The sequence below is a fragment of the Antennarius striatus genome, chromosome 3 (genome assembly GCF_040054535.1).
Source record: "Antennarius striatus isolate MH-2024 chromosome 3, ASM4005453v1, whole genome shotgun sequence".
Lineage (NCBI taxonomy): Eukaryota > Metazoa > Chordata > Actinopteri > Lophiiformes > Antennariidae > Antennarius > Antennarius striatus.
The window spans coordinates 23438161-23457661 of record NC_090778.1 but is presented as its reverse complement, the minus strand read 5'-3'; the positions used below and the strand labels follow the sequence as shown (position 1 = coordinate 23457661).

The 19501-nt window shown below is 41.1% G+C and overlaps 1 protein-coding gene across 4 annotated transcripts in view; it reads left to right on the top strand.

The window, feature by feature from the left end:
• The window catches only part of ssbp2b (single stranded DNA binding protein 2b), a 45583-nt gene that overhangs the window by 21121 nt on the left and 4961 nt on the right, over nt 1-19501 (top strand). For all 4 annotated transcript variants that reach the window (XM_068309976.1, XM_068309980.1, XM_068309979.1 and 1 more), the window contains exons 2-5: nt 39-111; nt 3373-3434; nt 3651-3735; nt 17595-17684. In XM_068309976.1, the coding sequence (XP_068166077.1) occupies nt 39-111; nt 3373-3434; nt 3651-3735; nt 17595-17684 (310 nt within the window). The remainder of the gene's footprint in view (nt 1-38; nt 112-3372; nt 3435-3650; nt 3736-17594; nt 17685-19501) is intronic.

Here is a 19501-nt window from a genome sequence, read left to right as displayed (position 1 = left end):
TCATTTCCTCCCACTTTTTTCTTTATTTTTATGTTCAGGTTAGCGCTATATGTGTACGAGTACCTGCTGCATGTAGGAGCTCAGAAGTCAGCACAGACTTTTCTGTCAGAGGTAAGTCTCAAAGCGTGTATTTTTGTGTGTATGTGTTTTGTGCGTTTGGTGAGAATGACTCATGAAGTTTATTTGTCCACTCTGATGTCAGGACTGACCCTCAAGCAATGTGTCTTGTACTGTAAGTGTAGTTGCTAATTTAATTAGCCTGAAATTACAGTGCTGATCCAACAGGTCGGGAGCAGCACACGGGCTTTTTAACATCAGTGTTGCATGTCAGAGGCTGGAACACACAGAGAGTTACAGCACAGAGCTGACGTCTTGGGCTGACATCATTCTCTGACCAGCTCAGCGGTTGATCTCTCTTAATATCATTCCGAGTCCACCCGCTTTCCCTTTGTGATTTATCCCCCTCGCCGCTCTCCCTGTGAAGTGAGCTTGTGCTCACTTTAATTCTGCAGATGTAAAAAGGTGATGGGGTGAAAATGAGGTCGGGTGAATCTGACAATTTGCTCAAAGGACAGTAAATTACAATCTTGAAGCCAGTGGCTGTTGTACGACAGGCCGGGTAAGAGAACAAAGAAAGGTGGGATGGAAAAGGTTACATCATCAGCTGGCACCGGTTAACGTCGCTTTAGGTTAGTGTGTCGTGAACATGTTCACACACACATACACACATTGACACACACTCACACTCCGACACCTTTCCCTCACTGCCAAATCACTTTCTGTTTCTTCCACAGATGTAAAAAATGAAAAAAAAAATAGGGGGGTGTCGTATTCAAGTGAGGGAGCACATTAGCAACAAGTATAAACACATCCGCTTGTATATAATAGACATGGGCGTGCATGAATGAGCTCACAGACACACACACACACACACGCGCACACACACACACACACACACACACAGAACACACACACACACACACACACACACACCACCACTAATCTGTCTGGATTAGTGGGGTGGAGTAAAACATGGCCTGTTATCTACTTTTCACCATCCACATCTGTGTACAGTGTCTCCTCAGGCTCAGCAAACAAGAGCCCAGAAATTAGTCCTGAATACCTCAACTTAAATACCAAATCGAAGACAGACAGCTCCTAATATCAAGAAAACAAAACCTCCCGACCCTCTCAAACAAAATCGATTGCTCAAATACTTTTAATACACTCAAACCTGAAAACAGTATAAACGGCGGGAGTAAAAAAGGTTAAACACAAGTTACTTTGACATTTATTCACATGAGTAGAAAGGGAACTGTTAAAGTATTTTTTTTCCCCTAAATCTCCTTCCACGTTGCAATGAGAACAGCTCCTGCGGAACAAAGCCAACATCTGTCAGTAATCACAGTTAAGGGATCTCTCCGTGGCACGGTAAAGGTGAATGAATGAATCGTCCAGGATCGTAGACCGCAAGGAGGCAGGATATGCGGGTGCAGTCGACGCTGTTTTCATCTATGTTTTCCAGATGAAGGCGGAAGAAAAGATGACACGGAAAAGTTGTCCTGGCCTGAACTGCCTGCAGTCATATTTGGACGGAGTTACAGCCTATTAAACATGAGAAATGAGGGATGTCATGCCCATTCTGCATCTTTTTTGTACCATTTGCGCAATTATGAGGGAGCAAATCCTTCTTTGCCATGGTGTGTATGGAAATTGCTGGCTACCTATAAAGTTTCAAGTTAACCCATGTCTTTACGAGAGCAGCCAACTTAGACTGAAAGCATATGGGATAAACAAAGAGTGGCTGTTCCTGACCCCCGAAAAAACTTCAAAGCGAAGCATTCCTTCAGAAAGTCAGTGTGTCTGATGTGCAGCTGAGGTCAGGACGCTCTGATTGAAAGTGCAGCGATTCAGTTGCTCCTGTTAGTTTAGCGCATTTTTTTCATGCTGCGTGTAGAGCAGGTGGTACAACAGTCGTGTTCTTTTACCCGTATGAAACTCCCCTGCGAAAGAAATTAAAAGGATGATTGTGAGATAGCTGGAAAAGTTAGAGAAAATGATGTAAGTGTGTTTATAGAGGGGAGAAGCAGACTAAACAATGGCAACACGGTCTGATAGGAGATGCCTGACTGTTGCCAACGATCGCCGCTCATGTCAGAGGCATGTGCGTCTGTCAGTGCATAAATCCGCACATCATTCGACACTGTGGGCCGACATGAGACGTCCTCACAGTGCATGATGTCAGAACCATGTTAGTATCTGACCTTGACAGCTTCTACGGCATCAAAATGTGAGATAGTGCCTGAAATCCCTCTTCCCCCACCCTTCTTTGTCGGAGCCATGAATATATTATTTGGACTTGATACCAGAGCTAAAGACGGCACCTCAGTTGAATGAGAATTTCTCATACTTTATGTCTAGAACATGTCCTTGCTTCCAGGCTTCCTTCCAAGGAAGTGGTTTTCTCCCCTTGCTTCATGGTTGTGCTCACCCATTGGCTTTATATTGCGATGAGTAATTTTAAATCACTTTATTATCCAATCGTCAAGGAGTCATAAATATCTTTCAAGGTGTCCCCTGAACAGTTTGCAGATGTGTCTTTATGTTGTTGGCTCATGGAAACATTTAGAGTTCAGATATAATGATCAGACAGTATGTGAATAGGTAGTGATCAAAAGCCCCTTTAGTTACCATCCCATTCACCAAATCTAATATAGCAAGACCGAGACACCAGCGTTCCCCTCAACTCCCAGTATATCCAATCCAGACTGGATACGAAGTTAAGAATCGATCAGTTTTATCATTAAAGTCTCCTTCTTATTCTGCAAAAATAAGGTTTCGGGCTGTGGAAGTAAGCTATGCTTGCTATAACATCACAACAAGGGTACTTAAAATGTAAAGAAAAGAGGGCTGCAGTATACGCAGATGTAAAGGAAGGTTAGAGGAAAGTACAGAGCGAATGAACACTGGGAGAAGAAGGACAAAAAATGTGGGAGAGGAGCAGACTGAAGGATGTGGGGGTTGTACAAAGGCTTGATTGGCCTCCTCAGGCTGGTACACGTCTCTGATCACTGCATATCCCTTGACTCAGTAAACACTCTCTCTCACACACACACACACACACACTTGTGCACACTCTTTCATATACTCGTGAATAGACGGGCTTTTCCGGCACACATATACAGTACTCACTTATCCACTTCAGAATACATGGCCTGAGAACTGTAATACAATTACATAATGGGATGTGATATAAGAATTCCCTTGCACCCTCTCTAACCTTGTAATTCAGATAATTCAGATGCTGGATTTTTTTTTTTACATTAATATATTTCTCTCTGTCTCTCTCACTCCCTCTCTCCTTCTGTCCAGATCCGATGGGAGAAGAATATCACATTAGGAGAACCACCGGGGTTCCTCCACTCATGGTGGTGGTGAGTGTTTTCACAACTAATAATAAAAGTTGCTTTTTTCCTTCACATCATTATTAACTGCATATAATAATATGATTATCTTCCGTCTTCTCGCCCTTACCTCATTAATTGTTCCTAAAAGCTTCCGTAAGATGCTGATTTCACATCTGATGTTCTCACCTTCAACAGTTCTCCGTGCTCATCATTTGTCTCTCTCGCTTCCTGTCTGTGTTACAGTGTTTTCTGGGACCTGTACTGTGCCGCCCCAGAGAGAAGAGACACATGTGAACACTCCAGTGAGGCCAAGGCCTTCCATGACTATGTGAGTCTGAACTGGTTTTGTTTTGTTGACCCTTTCATTCAGTGGCAGCGATTGGCTGAGTAGTTTACGCTGGGTAATTAATGTTTGTGTTTGTGTTTTTGGTTTTTTTTGGTTTTTTACATTTACTGTAGGTTGTCATGGATTTTCTTTTATTAATTCTACTCAGAAAGGGCCTGTATGTTTTTACTCCAGAAATTACAAATGGATTTTGTTGAATTGTTTAGGAGTTGTGGCCGAATTGACAATCAGATTTCATGCTGCTCAGGTTTGTCATCTGGATCAGAATTCTTTACTGTTTTGGGATCATTTTGATTTGGAAGTTAGAAGGAATTCTAACTTGGTGCTTACAATGCTCAGATGGATGCATGGCAATGACATTTCCGATATCATTGCCGCACATCAAATGTGTAAATTTACAGGGCTCACAGATGACACATGGTGATGCTACTGTACTCACAGCTAAGATTAAATGGCAGTAAGATGTCAAATTTGTCTTGACATTCAAAAGTTTGAGTAAGATCCTTAAGAAAGCCTTATTTTCGAATAAATATTGAACGTCATTCCAAATTCTAGTTGTTGACATTCATCGCCGAGGAATCATAGTACATGAGTCAAAATATGAGGATCCCTCGTGGGACTGTTGCTTTTAGATGCAATGACATAATGGGGAAACTGAGCTGCCTCGTCGGAGGGTTGCCCTCTCTGAGCGCTATCTAGTTTAATATTGAACACTTTGGGTCTCCTGTATTAATATTGATGAAGAGAACTTCCAGCTGATGTTAAAAAGATTAAATGATCCAACCAATTCAGGATTCTCTCACTTGTGCGTGTATTTTTTATATTATATATATATATATATATATATATATATATATATATATATATATATATATATATATATATATATATATATTACTGTATACATATTTTTTAATATATTCTGATCGTTATGGCTCAATGGATCATGCAGGGAACCATATAAATGATGGGAATGTCTTTGAATTGTTTTTGCTACTGGTTTTTGATAACGACAATTTGTCTACAGGCACAAATAAAAACAGAGGATGAGGATTTAGAGCTGATAAGAACAGCTGACAATTTAGGCCATGAAGCTGCGATTCGTATCTAATCCAGGAAGGATGCGCCGAACGCTTCTGGTTTATCATATGCAGCTTGTCTTTACAGCCTTGTAAACGGGTTTTATCTGCTCACAAATCTTTGATCAGAAGTGGCGTTTAATTGAATGCTTGTTGTGACATTCATTGGCTGTGTGATAAAGTGTAGAGAATATAATAATGATTTGTGGTGTCTGCTACTACATGTATTTTACCCGGGCACAGCATCTGTAAAATGCCTCTTTCACACACACTTTGGCCTGAAGGATTGCGAGCATGTTACACTGATGCCTACATGTGCAATCAGACGGTGTGGTCTGGTTGGTGGAAACATTGTTTATTGCCCTGTTTTCTCAGTGGGGGCTCCACTTCAGTATTGTTAGAATTCCTGCACATGGAGGCATGGGTTGATTTAGTCATGCTCCATCCAGTAAACAGAATACATTGAGCTTCGCCAAAGCTCTTTAAGTTTTAGATTAGCTGGTGACTAAGAGAGTGGAAGTCCAGGAGAGGGGGCCAAGGGGGTGGGTGGTATCTCTCCTGCATTTTTATGTTGTTGTTTTCCCTCTGTAGCCTGAAGTCTGACTCATCAGATTTGTCTCTACTGTGGTTTATTGAGATGTATTGTTTAAAGTGTACAGGTCAGGGGTTTCTGCCTACCCAAGCAGGATGAACCCTCCTTTTCTCTGTGATCCACTCCCTCCTTCCTTTTGGCTTGCAACCCTGCTAAACTGATGAGGGGGGTGGGGGTGGGTGGATCACTCTTCTTTTATCTTTTTTTTTGTGCTGGGTGTATGTGCTTGTGTATATGTGTGTGTGCATACACAGGTAATGCTGCTGATGCTGCCGATGATGATCAGGGTGATGAATAGGCACTCCCAAGGACAAGGCTGCGATGTGATGATGTCATCCTGGCTAAGAGGAAGGGAGATGGAGGGCAGGACGACCTCAGTTCTGGGAGACAGACAGAAAGGAGAGAGTTGGAGAAAAACAGGGAATGGATAGAAAGAGGAGATGAGGCAAACAGCTGGGGGGAAAACAGACACTAACATGCTTTTTTGAATCATTTATTCATCCCAAACATTTCTCTACACCAAAAACCAAACAAAATACAGCTACAGTAATTAAATATAACCAGAGTGAAGATGACAACAGTGGTGTCTTGCTGTTTCTTCTTATCTGATGTGAATCAATTGAATTCAGGAATAATTCAGAATCTTAATGTCATTAGCAGGGGCCACCACCAACATTGTCTTCTTACATTTCCTGCAGAGATGTAATCAGAGAATTATAATTAGACCAATTGTAATTAGACCAAGGTCACTTTCAATCAACTCTTTCAATACAGTGCTGCTGCTCGGATCCAATCAGAGGTACTATCCACATATCTACTGCTCAATTAAAGCAAAATGAGGGGACAACTACGGTGACAAAGTAGCACTCCTTAATCTGATGCTGGTGTCTCTCGCTTTTTCTACTTTGAGACTAATGGAGATTTTAATCAGACATTTCAATGATAATTATTTTTAGATAGGTAATTACTGGGTGAAGTCCTAATTGATACAGGAGAGGCAGGCACTGGAGCTCATTGGAGTCATCTTTGGATTGTTTTGCATTCAGAATTTACAGGTTTGTGGTGAAGCTTTTGACCTGCTTTGCAAGATCATCTTTGTTTGATTTACTGTAAAAACGATGGGCTTCGATTAAATCTGATTTGAAGAAACGATGTCTTGTTAATGCCTGCTGCATGCATGTAATGATTTGCACATGGCAATGTGGTGTGTATATGTCGATCATATCACCAGACCAGCGAGTGAGGATAGTCTTCCAAGACATTAATCCACTAATCTAATGTTAAAAGGGAAAGAAAGAAATGAGTGATGAACAAAGTGAAGAGAAATGCAATGATATTGATTGGCATCCTCAGTCGAGGCTTTTCAGGCATCAGAAAGGCAGTTTACAGTTCTGTTAAGTGCTTTATAAATTGTGTTGTTGATGCTAAATGAGTAGTTTCCATTTGCAACGGGCCATGCACTCATAAAAGCAAGTTATTTTTAACTTCTTATGCTTGGCCAGGAAATGACCCTATTGTAAATTACAAAAGTCGGTTGCTCTGTCGCTTTTCTCCACTTGAAGTGTGAGACATCTCGTCATGGAGTTCATTTTTAGGCTTTTTGTAATAATGTAGTGGCTTTGAAAATTTGCAGTAATTACTAATATGAAGCCATTTACAGCACACCGCTTTTGTAAAATCTCACCATGATTGGATTTTAATCTTGTGTAAGACTTGTAAAAACAAAATTGAGCATACCAAAAGTGCTCCTGACATGCAGTTTAAATGTCAATAGGTCTATATCAATTGTGTTAAATGCATTGGTGTGCAACTCTGTATTGTTTGTGATACTTAAATTGTTTTACGTCCATTGCATTTGCTCATGTTTTCCTCAGTTTGTTATTCTGTCAAGATCTGGAAGAGAGTCAAAAGGTCGGAGAGGCAGATTTGGCCAGAGAAGGTCTGAAGTGTTCTCAAAACTTGGAGGAGTTTGGGAGAACTGATGAAAAACAGCTCCACTGAGAAAGTTATCTCGCCCCTGATTTCATGAGATTATCAGTGTAAGACAGTTGTACTGGATGTGCTGTGCAGCTTCTAGATAAGAATGTGCTTATTAACCGAAACAAGTTTTGGTTGAAGAATTTGTCATGGTTTATAAATGAGTGGGAATAAAAAAAAAATTGATGATAAATGAAATTTACAGGTGGTTGTAAAAGTCTGAATACGTAGAATTACTTTTATCACAGTTTTTCAGTTATTATTCTCTATGTTTTATCCGTGTTTGAATACGTGATGGATCCTGACAGAGGAAAGTTCAAAAGAAACGGCAAAGAGTCCCAAAAAGCTGAATGAAGTGACTTCCTGTAGGCAACAATATTGTAGTCTATATTACGCAATGAATGCAGTGATACAGCACTGTTACAGGATATTCATTCATTTTCTATACCAGCCGACTGGGGGCGTGACGCAGGGGACACTCCGGGCACGACGCCAGTGGACCACGGAGTTACATAGAGACAAACAAGTATGCGCGTACGCACTCACACCTACGGGCTATCCGCCTGAAGCGCATGCTTTTGGAGGTGGGAGGAAGCCGGAGAACCCGGAGAGAACCCACGCAGACACAGGGAGAACATGTAAACTCCAAACAGAGCGAGACTCAAACCGGGAACCGCCTTGCCGTGCAGCGACAGCGCTACCCACTGCACCACAGTGTCACTGTTACAGGACAGTGTTCTGAAATATCCTGTAAACTACAGTATATCTGTTAACGGTTTCTAGTTAATCTTACTGTGTTCAACTGAAAACCTGTATCTTAATGTGAAATATTTTTATCTATTTGATCAATTTGTCAGAAAATGGTGTGAACATACTTTTGACGCCTGTAGTGGATTTAATGTGGTGATAGTTTTCAAATTAAAAAAAAATTTTTTTCTTCCTTTTAATATTGTCTTTATGTTCAGATAGACGACGAGGTGTAATATTCAAAAATTTTCAAGTCCAAGTTTTAAAAAAATTATTTAAAAATGTATGTTTTAATGCTCTCATAAGCTTTTTTTTTTTTACCAGGAAGACTTTACATGGCATCCCAGGGTGGTCCCTCTCAAGCTGTAATAAAAATCTCTGCTTTTTATTGTGAAAATCATAATTCCTTTAGAGAAGTGGATTACCTACAGCAGACAGAAAACACAAAATATGCAACAGAAAGGCAGCAGCGAAAGGAGCTTGGTATCGTCATGTGGCATCGCTGTGGGAGATAGCAGGCACATTGGGAAGAAGAGATCAAGAGGCATGCCAAGAGCAACCGTCTTTGATAAAAATGCTCCGTCTCATGCTGGTGTATCTTTGTATTCACACCACTCAGTTGAACAGCAGCACACATATTGTGTCTTTAGAGTGCAGCCAAATGATACACACACATTTGAAAACACATAAAACACTCATCCACTTCACTCATCCACATTCGGAAACGTTATCAGTGTTTTGATATCCAAGAAAAACGAAAAACAAGGGCATCCATATTATGCATGGACGGGACCCTGGGGTTGAGCTGAAAACAGCACCTGTCTGGGGAGAAGGACACACACTTGGACACAAATGTGTTTTCTAGGTTCTGAAGTCTTCTTGGCACAGGGTCTGTTTTAATCTGAAACTAGTTGTGACCTACAGCCGAGTCACTTTGAATGTAAAGTAACGTTCTGCAACAATAATGAAACACAGAGGCTAAACAAGAGACCAAAAACACTACAGGATTGAAAAATATGTGAATGAATTTTTCTGTATGCAAAGTATTGCACAATAATAGAATTCTTTGCCAAATTGCCCCTATTAAACTAAAATTTAAAGAAAAAACTTCTATAAGAAATACTGAGAAGATAATTCCATTATTGCCTGTGGAACCTTCTTTCCCCTGGATGTCTTGTGAAGAGCTTTTCTAACTCTTTTCTAAACTTTTCCAACCTTTGTTCTAACCGTACCATCTAAAACTTGTTTTTCCAAATCTTTAATGCATATCGTAGCAATTACCACCAGCTGCATGAGGCCCTTTTAAGATAATGCTACCTATTACAGGAACTAATTATAAACTGATGATTAGTTAGTTCCTTTAATTATTTACATGTTTTCCTGTGGGACATTACACACATTACTATAATTTATCAGGAAATGATGGTGACAACAAAGTACTGTGACTATTTCATCTGTGCAGAAATGAGTGGACATTCATTCCTGTCAGTGGTAATAATAAAAAACAAACTATCTCATCAGCTAGGGACTGATGCTTTATTGTCTGACTGTGGATTAACACAAAATACACCTAAGAATGAAGGACTCAGTTTAGTCGCGTGAAATACAAACTTGAGTTTTGACCTGTGTGTGTGTGTGATTGTGCATGCATATATGACTTGGATAAAGACAAAAACAGAGGGGCCAGAAACAACCTAGAAACAGAGAATCCGTTGGCTTCTTGCATTGTGGGTAACAAGCTGATTCCAACCAGTTGAGAACCAATGGGGGTTGGAGAGACCCCCAGTCTGTTTCCAGGGAAACAGAGCCCTTTCTTCTCTCTCTCTCTCTCTCTCTCCTCTCTCTCTCTCTCTCTCTCTCTCTCTCTCTCTCTCTCTCTCTCTCTCTCTCTCTCTCTCTCTCTCTCTCTCTCTCTCTCTCCCTCTGCTTTACTCTCGCTGTCTTCCTCAGTCTCGCTCTCTTCACTCTCTGTCTCTCCCTCTTGTTTCTTCTTGGCAGTGCTGAGGAGGAGGGAAATGTGGAGGTGACTCACTGTAACATCATTGCCATGGCAATGAACATCGAGCGGAGTGCAGAGGGAGTGAACAGAAGGAAAAGAATGGGATTTACTAGAGGTTGAGCAGTGACGAAGACGGTCACAGCATCTCCGACAGTTGGAGAGAGAGAGAGAGATGGAAATTTTGACTGTGGAACACCGACTGTATGCCTGAATGCGCTGTACCTAGATTTCTTTCAGAAAACTCCCCTGACTGTTTCTCCCAGTTATCTCTCCTCTGCTTATCCTCCTCAATCTTTACACTGATTCATCCTCTTTTCCACAACATTTTTCTCCTCTTCTCTATTCCTTTTGTCTATCTATCTCCCTGTTCTCTGTCCTTCTGCATTCCTCTTCATGTGTCTTATCATCTTCCTTCCTCTTCAGCTGGCCTATTGTGTGGAGAGCTCTGGTCCCTGAGGAGCTTTTGTTTTCCACTGGCGTGCTACGCTGAGTCATGTCACATGCATGTTTGGACATGCTGAGCTGGTGTGTTAATGTGATGTTGACATATGTACATCTGGCAGTTCTGTAGTGGGAAGAGTCAAAGTGGAATGCACAGTGTAGAGTGGAGGTTAACTAAAGGCAAAAAAGTGGAGGAGCTCTAGCAGAGCTGTAACTTACAGAGGAGCTTTTAGTTCTTATTGTTGATAATGACATCTAGGGGCTCAGTCAGAGGCATCTATGTGTATATACCTAACCACAGGAGACTGTCTTTCATTCTTCCCCTGGCCAGACCTGGAAGGAAACTGTAGATTGGCTGCAAAGGTTTACACAGACCCAATCTTACAGATCTCGTGTGTGCGTAAAAGATTACAGCGAGTGATCCAGAGGCCGAGCTACAGAAGTCGTGGCAGAGTGCATGGAGAGAGCGCGAGGCCGTAGTGAGAATGCTGACATGATCTGACCAGCACATTATCTCTTTGACCCCAACTAACCCGTGTGTGTTTTGGTGCGTGCGTGTGTGTGTGTGTGTGTGTGTGTGTGTGTGTGTGTGTGTCTGTGTGTGTCTGTGTGTGTGTGTGTGTGTAATGGGCTCTTTACTGTTGTACTGTTGTATGAGCTTATGAGTTGGCAGAGATAAAGATATGTGTCTGATCTTCTAGCCTCTAGAAAGAAGGCAACACCAGACGCAGAATGTGAACGTGTTGTACCATGATGTGTTTTAAAAAGACTCGGATCAATTTGGTTTCAGACATCTTAAAAATCTATGGATTTCAGGAGGATCAATAGTTTGTATTTACATTGAAAAGAGCATGACATCCTCTTCACCTCAAGCTTTTAAATCTTCAACCTCTGTGTTCAGTGTCTCCCTTATCTCTCCCAGTGTCAGTGAACCATGGAAGACGTGCAGCTCCCCACCATCATTGTCAGCCCTCCATGTGTATCTGACCTGTATATCAGCCTTCAGCTCAACCTCACATAAAGCACAGCTCCCCTTGCCCTCACAGATGTTTACAGGGCATCAGTGATAGAAGACAAATCCCCCAACCCCACCCCCCCACCCCCGTCTGCCATATACCTGATCTGGCCCTACCTATTATCATAGATTACTTTTGTTCTGCTATTTCACCTGTAATGCTAGAGTATGAGAGCCTGGGTACTAGACTGCAATGTGCAGAACAACATCTTCCTGGAGGACCGAATAGATATAGATTATTAATACATGCAAAGAAAACAGATGCTTTTTTTTATCCTGGAATTTCTCTTTCGGACTCCTTAAATTTGTGAAGAATTCCGGAGCCTGACTGGTACTCCATGATGGACTTGTAAATGTGTAATGTCATTTTTAAAAATATCTCAGTAATGTCAAAGCTGCCCAAAATGTAAGTAGTCTCTTTCTCAGGAACTATTTCCAGCCGTGGATGCATACACATTTAACATTTCTTTGTGTATTTATAGTCCAATGGGGGGGGGGGGGGTCTTTAAGGTCTCTTCTCCACTTAACATTTCGTTTTGTATATCTGTCTCTGTGTGCTTCCTGCATTCTCTTCATTGTAGATGTAGATATATTGTTGCCATGCTTCTGTTAGGCACTGACTTCTATTCTATGCATATACTCTAATGCAGAAATCAATCTTCTTGTTGTTGCTCTCACACTTTAATGTGCACATGAGAATGTGTGTTTTCCATGTAGGTGTGTACGCACCCACCACTGCCCTCCCCTCCCTTGTTCAGGATGTGGACTAATGGCATTTGAGAGGATGGATAGAGTGGGGGGAAAGGGAGAGGGAGGAGGGACAGAGTTCCATCTTGTGTGGGCTGTCATAAATATATCCTGTGGGTGGCCTTGAGACTCACTGGTAACCCTTCCACACCCTTAACTGCGCCCACCCAACCCACCCAACAGCTCTCCAATGACACCCAATGAGGGACTTTCCTGTCTTCTATACTTGCTGGGGGTTTTTTTTCATTTCTGTCACTCTTTGCTGCAATTGAATAGTCAAGGTAAAATATTTTCAGCCCAATTATAGTTCCAGCATTAGATTAGAAAAATAAAACTGAAAGAAATTAATTGATTAGTTGACTGACACAAAGGTAATGTCCAACTGTGTAGATAACGCATTAATTGTTCATGTTCTTGGGGACAATGACACAGAATGCTCTGTCATTCCAGACAGAATGACTAAATATTCTGTCATTCTGACTTTTCAGGTCTAAGAATTATTAGTTGTTCTGTGTTCTTTAGGTAGATATCTTTGAGTTCTGAAGGATTTGTTGTCCCTCAAAAAAAAAACATCTGAACACAGTAAGTCAGGCTTCAGCAATTTAAACAACCGTATTTTCTTTCTTTTTGACATCAAAGTACAAAAATACTGAGAATCTTAAACAATGAAAATAGTAAATCAAAAGACAGGCTGGTGTTTGTTGACCATCAGCCTCATCGAAGAGTCAACTTATAGAGTAAATCCATTCCAAAAGAAACATGTTGGTTTTGTACATGTGGCACCTCATAAGATAAGTGTTGGCCTATAAATAGCCAAAACCAATAATAAGACCGGTTACACTTTCTTGATTTTGGTGCTCAAGCCCAAATCAATAGTTCCTATCAAAAATATACATTTTTAATAACTTCTGTGCAATGTTATCCTTTTTTTAAAGGTTTGGTCTTCAAAAAGGTGTGCACATTGCTTTTGTTGGATGCTGTCACATAAATGCCAGCATACTTGTATTATCCGCATATCAAGCCCATATATACAGTATATATAGGCCAGTTGCAGTATCTATTGATTTGATATAACACTTAACATGATGAAGAAATATGATATGTCTCATGTGGATATCTGTTTATATCTCATTTGTGAACAGCAGTAAAAAGAGAAATCTTTGGCATTTGTTGACAAAAAGAAAAATATAGAATATCCCCAGCCCTGTCCTTTAAAACTGCTTCCAGGCATGTCATAGAAACGCATCGTTATGAAATGGGATATAAAGACAAAGAAATGAGACAGAGCTGATTTGTCTGAGAGGAAATGTGTGCCTGAAAGAGACAGAGAGGTGGAGAAAGCAGATGACTGATGCAGGTTGAGATAGCGAGGGAGACGGAGGGAGAGAGAGAGAGAGAGGAGATAGACTCAGACAGCCGTTTGAGATTCCTCTCACGGATCCCCGAGTGTCTCTGTCTCTGAAGTATTGAATGAAAGTGACTCCCCACTTTCACGCACACAATGTAGGGATGCATCACACATGCACATTATAGAGGAATACGAGCGGGTCAACGTATGGGGATGAGAGTTATCTCATCATGTATTACTGAGCCCTTAAGTCTGATGGGATTAATGTACCGTGAATGTAGTTTGAGAAAAGTCTGGTGACTTGGTAAAGTAGAGAACTGTGGTGTAATTGCACTCCAGCTTTGTGTGTGTTCTCCAGGAATCACAGCATGTTTTGATCCTTCAGCATACAATGTTGGAACCTACGTGTACCTGTATGCTTTTGTGTTTCGTCCATAACAGTTCAACAACTCTGTCAGCACTCAACTCTGTCAGCTGCGAAGAAAACCATGTGTGATAAGATAAGGAAATATGGCTGTGTGTCAGTAATGTGTGTCTGTTCAGATGGACAACTTTTCTATTTTGTAGTAGCTAGTCTGAACCTACGCATCGACAAATGGACATCACACTTCGAAAATAAATTCAAACACACAAATTGACCTTTGCTACTTGTTGGTGCACGTTACCATGGTTATTCCTTACCACTTAAGAAAATGTTACACAGATATACAGTACATGACATTATGACAGGAAGAGATTCTTGTTTTTACCATTTTTTTAATGTTGTACTGACTAAATAAGACATCACTGGTGCTTACTGTCACACAAAGCGTAGTACGAAGCAACGCATCAGTGTGCAGAACAATCAGCGCAGTTTTTCATTGTTCCTCTCTCTTGGCCTCATCAGAACACTGCAAGCACTCGTGTGAGAAGTGTAAATGATGAACTGGATAACAGTCTGTGTGATTTTGATATTTACAAAGGTTAAGTGCTGGAATATGTGGAGCTTGGCTGTGAATCAGTATTCAAACAGAACCGGCTCACAGGAATTCTCCACATCTAATTCAGAGTGCGATTCAAAGTCGCCTATGAATGACAACCAATGGCAAACACTGACTTCCTGGTTGTGCATGCATTGTCGCCAACACACACAAACACACGCGCGCGCACACACACACACACACAGACACACACAGACACACACACACACACACACACACACACACACACACACATACAACTTCATATACACAGTCTACATCATTATTAAAAGCCATAAACAAATGCATACTGGAGTTCATTGAATGGGTATAGTTGGTTATTGGTTTGAGCACATCAGCGTGTTAAACTGTTCCCTTGAGTTGTCAATGTAGAACTATAGAGAAGTTAATATATCATACCTCCATCAATAAGCGGAGATGGTGATGGGAGGTGTGCTTTTTCTTTTATTCATTCGTGCCGCAATGAAGCCTTTTTCATAGTGAACATTTCCTGAAAATGATATTTGGAGGATGGTCACATGACCTGGGGAACTAATCTGTAGTTAATGATGGAACTAATTTTCTTGTTTCAGAACCTGCACATAATATTTGAAATGAAATTATAAGAGGATGACGATAGTAATAGTGAGATGAAGGAGGATGGACACTTGTTGAGTTGAGTGAATCCCATTTGAGGAGGGTCCCTGCACTGGAAATTTTCAAAAGCAAGCTAATTCTAATTTTTTTAAGTGAGATTGATAAATTGGTACCCCTTGCCTGTCTGTCTATGATATTAGGTAGCCCTGGACTATCCAAAGGAACACCTCCAGGAGCACCTCTTAAGATCACACAAAAAAAATAATAATTTGAATCTCGTTTAATTGAAATACAAGGAGCATGAAGACCACAAGTTGCCTCTGTATGAGCATTAGGCATCAGAGTATTTTCTTGCTTGAAGCTTCTTTCTTCTTCTGTTGATGTCCATGGTGACAAAAAGATGTTTGGCATTTAACTCCAATATAAAGAAACAGTGAATCTTATTTTTAACAACTCAGCAAATATCTTATTATCCTGAGAAGGACAAGCAGGTAAATCACATAACTTGAGTCTGGTTAGCTATATCCTCATGCTACTCATAGTCCTGCTATGGATACTGTACAGATGTTCCACAGGCTTCATGACCCAAACTCTGTGAGTCCTTTAGCTGAGCAGCAAACTGGGAACCAGATTCACATGCTGTCTTTAAAGAGGCTTTGTGCTTCCCTCTCAACTGGATTCATTCTGATTTTCTAATCTCATTTGAGTCAAGCAGATTTTTCATAATCAGGACTCGAGACTGTCAGTGCCAGAGCACTTTGCATTGTTCCCAGTGTTTGTGTTCCCAGTGTTGTTTGTGTAATCCGTGGGTGGAGAATGGAGCTGGTTTTTGGGGGTAGGAATATATCCCGTTGTTGTTTTGTTTGGGGTTTTTTTCTTAGTTGCTGTATTTGGAAAATATTGCTCTGTCAGCAGGTCAGGTAGTTCTTCTGCTCCACACTCACTACCTTATATATGCACAGACATACAGTACATACACACACTCACACACATGCACACACACACACACACACAGACCATGTACTTTGTCCTCTTTTTTTCGCTCTATGCATGAAGGTAAACTCAGCAGACCTCTTGGCAGGCAGTAAAGGCATTCTGGTTTATCCAGGGTGAGACAGCAGATGAAAACAAAGGAGAAAAGTCGCACATGATGCTGTTCTCGATGTTGTCGACTCAGACGAACCAATCATATAAACCAATCTGTCTGTCACATCTGAACCATAAAAATACAATATCTATCTATCCATTCAGATGAGCTGAGACGAATATGAGATGTGTTTGCGGGACAATTTGGAACCAAAAAGCTGCACCCTGCTCCCTGTTGCTGAAAATTAATGATTGGATGATATGAAGAGGAATGAGGAAGGATGAGGGAATGGTGAGGGTGGCAGGGTGGAGACGATGAGGAGGAGGATGCGGGAGTTTCGTCACTTCGGCTTTTATCTCGTCTCTGATTAAACCTTGTTCTTGTCTGACCTAAAAAGTCAGCTGGCGGAAACTTCAGAGGCTGTGAATTTCACTGGTGCTCTTTAAACCCAGCTGGGAGAGTAAGTGAGAAGGGAGATCAGGAAATAGAACAGAGTGGGCAGACACACACCGATGCTGGGCAGACTGTGTATGAACAGTAAGCACATAAAGCCAACCATACATACGTGGTTGCACACTGTCCAGTACTGCATGTTGTCTGGTCTGTATTGCCTCATGAGGATGAGGAAGAGGGCAGTGCTGGGTGGGTAACACCGGGCCAGTACAATGCCACAGGAAGCAGACTGAAGCTATGCTGAAATGTGCCACCGCCGCCTGTCTAGGACAAGCACAACAAAAAACATACGGTATAAAAATAAACCTGGGCCGGCATAGCAGGGCATCTGCATGAACAGGAAATACCTCACTGGGGGAGAAACAGCGAGTGAGACGGGGGGGGGGGGGACCCATGGGATGCTTTTTTTGTTTATCTTATTTATCTTTTAATTCAGCTTATTTTACTGCTGGTCAAGTTGCACCTGGTATGAACTGCTTTTTGTTTTAATGGGAGGTTTAATGCTTAACTGTGGGTTCTGAATGAATAATCTCACAGTATGTTGTATGTAAAAGCAGCATTATGCTGTGGAAGTAAGTTGTACTATATATAAGATATGCCTATATGTATAACACACAGTAGAAGGCTTATTCAAACCTAACAAAAATATAGTGCATTAAACGAATGCTCTTAATTCCCACACACTGGACGTGTAGCCACACAGCTGAGTAAAGAGGATTTGAGTGTCTGCAGACTAGACTGTGTTGCAATTTATACTCTCCTTCCTTGAATGTGTACTCATGAGTGTTTGCATTTCCCAGAGTGCAGCAGCAGCTCCCAGTCCTGTTCTCGGGAATCTCCCACCAGGGGAGGGCATGCCAGTGGGACCTGTCCCCCCAGGTTTCTTTCAGGTAAGTGGCACAGAGCTTATGGGAATAAGTAATTAAAAGCATTCATTGGAAAAGCTACATATGAATTAGCCAGTACTCACAAAGCTCCACGCGCTTCCTCGTCTTGTTTGATGTAATGAATACATAAATAAACAACTCGAATTAAGACCACAGACACTTAAACATACATCATTCTGGAGTGGTACTGTCTGCTGCCACCACACATTATTTTAATAAATGCCAATAACTTCGATCGCTGCTGTTTTCTTCCTCAGAGATAAGTTAGCATGTTACATTTATGAAATCATCGATGGACTTTTTCAGCCACTCCTGTTTACCTAGTTTGGTAGCGATGTAACAGTGTAGCCGAGGCCATAGGCAGGTAGGACATCCCTTCATTTTTGTCAGAACAAATAAAATGATTGGGAAGGCTTATTAGAAGCTGCAAAGATGGTTGAATGAAACTTTGATTCAGTCATGTCCATCGGCTTACTAAGAGATAGTCCACACAAGAAAAGAAATGTTTCAAATATACAAATACATTAGGAACGATAGCTTTAATGAAGCGGTTCTTCAAATAACTCACTCACTGACTGTATGCATTACCATACGCTACCTTTATATGTATATAATCGGAATGCGTTTCTCAGAACAGTCAGAAAAAGGGTCTGATGGGGGAAATAATTCTCTCACAAACAAAAAGTCACATTTGATGCTTTGTCCCAGATGTCTCTGTTCTGCATCAGAAGGAGTCTGCCAGTTGTGCATTGATTAATCGTCATTATCAGTCAAACTCAGACTCTCGTATCTGACACACAGATCAATAGCCTCCAAAGGCATTTCTCAGCTGCGCTTTCAAAGAAAAAAAACTTAGCAGCTTTCAAACAGCCTCTTCCATCTCCCTCCGACGATCAGCCTTTCTTTGAAGACTTTGAAGATCTGTTAAAGAATTGCAACAATTATCAGATGGCCAGTTCTGCATTTAAATTCCATAAAATAACCAACTGTTTGGACTAGATAATTCCATAGAATGCCCACAGTAGATTCATCTTTACTGCATAGATACATGGAGATGATTTCAGAAAAAGCATTGCATGTTTTCCCTCATTCATTCATTTGTTTAATTTATTCATTTAATACATTAAAGTCTCGTGATCAGTTATTTTAAAAAAAAGGTTTTTGCAATCCTGTTAAAACAGAAGTCACGTATTGCAGATGTTTTCTTTTGCTACTGATGTTCAGCACAGCTGGAGCAGAGAGTAGGGTAATTAAAGTGGCCTGATCAATACAAGTGGACTATTGCCCCCTAGTGGTGAGTTACTGTATTGTTTCCCAATCGCTGCGGGCTGACTTTTCTGGCCACATTGGCATCAGTTCAACAGACATAGCAAGAGCATTGCTACTGTCTGTGCTGAGGACAAGTGGAAACCATCTCACAGCTTCGCACACATGCCACCAAAATGCACACAGTTAACTCACACTTACGTCATTAACAAACCTCATCTCGTATTTTCTCATTCTTCTGCTGTAAATCCAATCCAGTGCAATTGCGGTCAGCTTCCGCATGAGAGAGCGCGGCTGTCATGGAACGGTTGTTAAAGGATAACAAGCCCAAACCTCAACCCAAAGATACACACAGTTGTTTTCTTTTACCCCTGTTTTGGAGAGTAGAAATTTTCCATTGAGCTCCATGTAGTTTAATTCATTTCAAATAATGTAAAAAAAATAAATATGGAGAAACACTGTTGATTACATTCTATTTTCATTCTGTTTTCGATTCTTGACCCCCTGACCATGTCATGTAGAAACAGTAGATTGTGTTCACAGCCCTGAGTGAT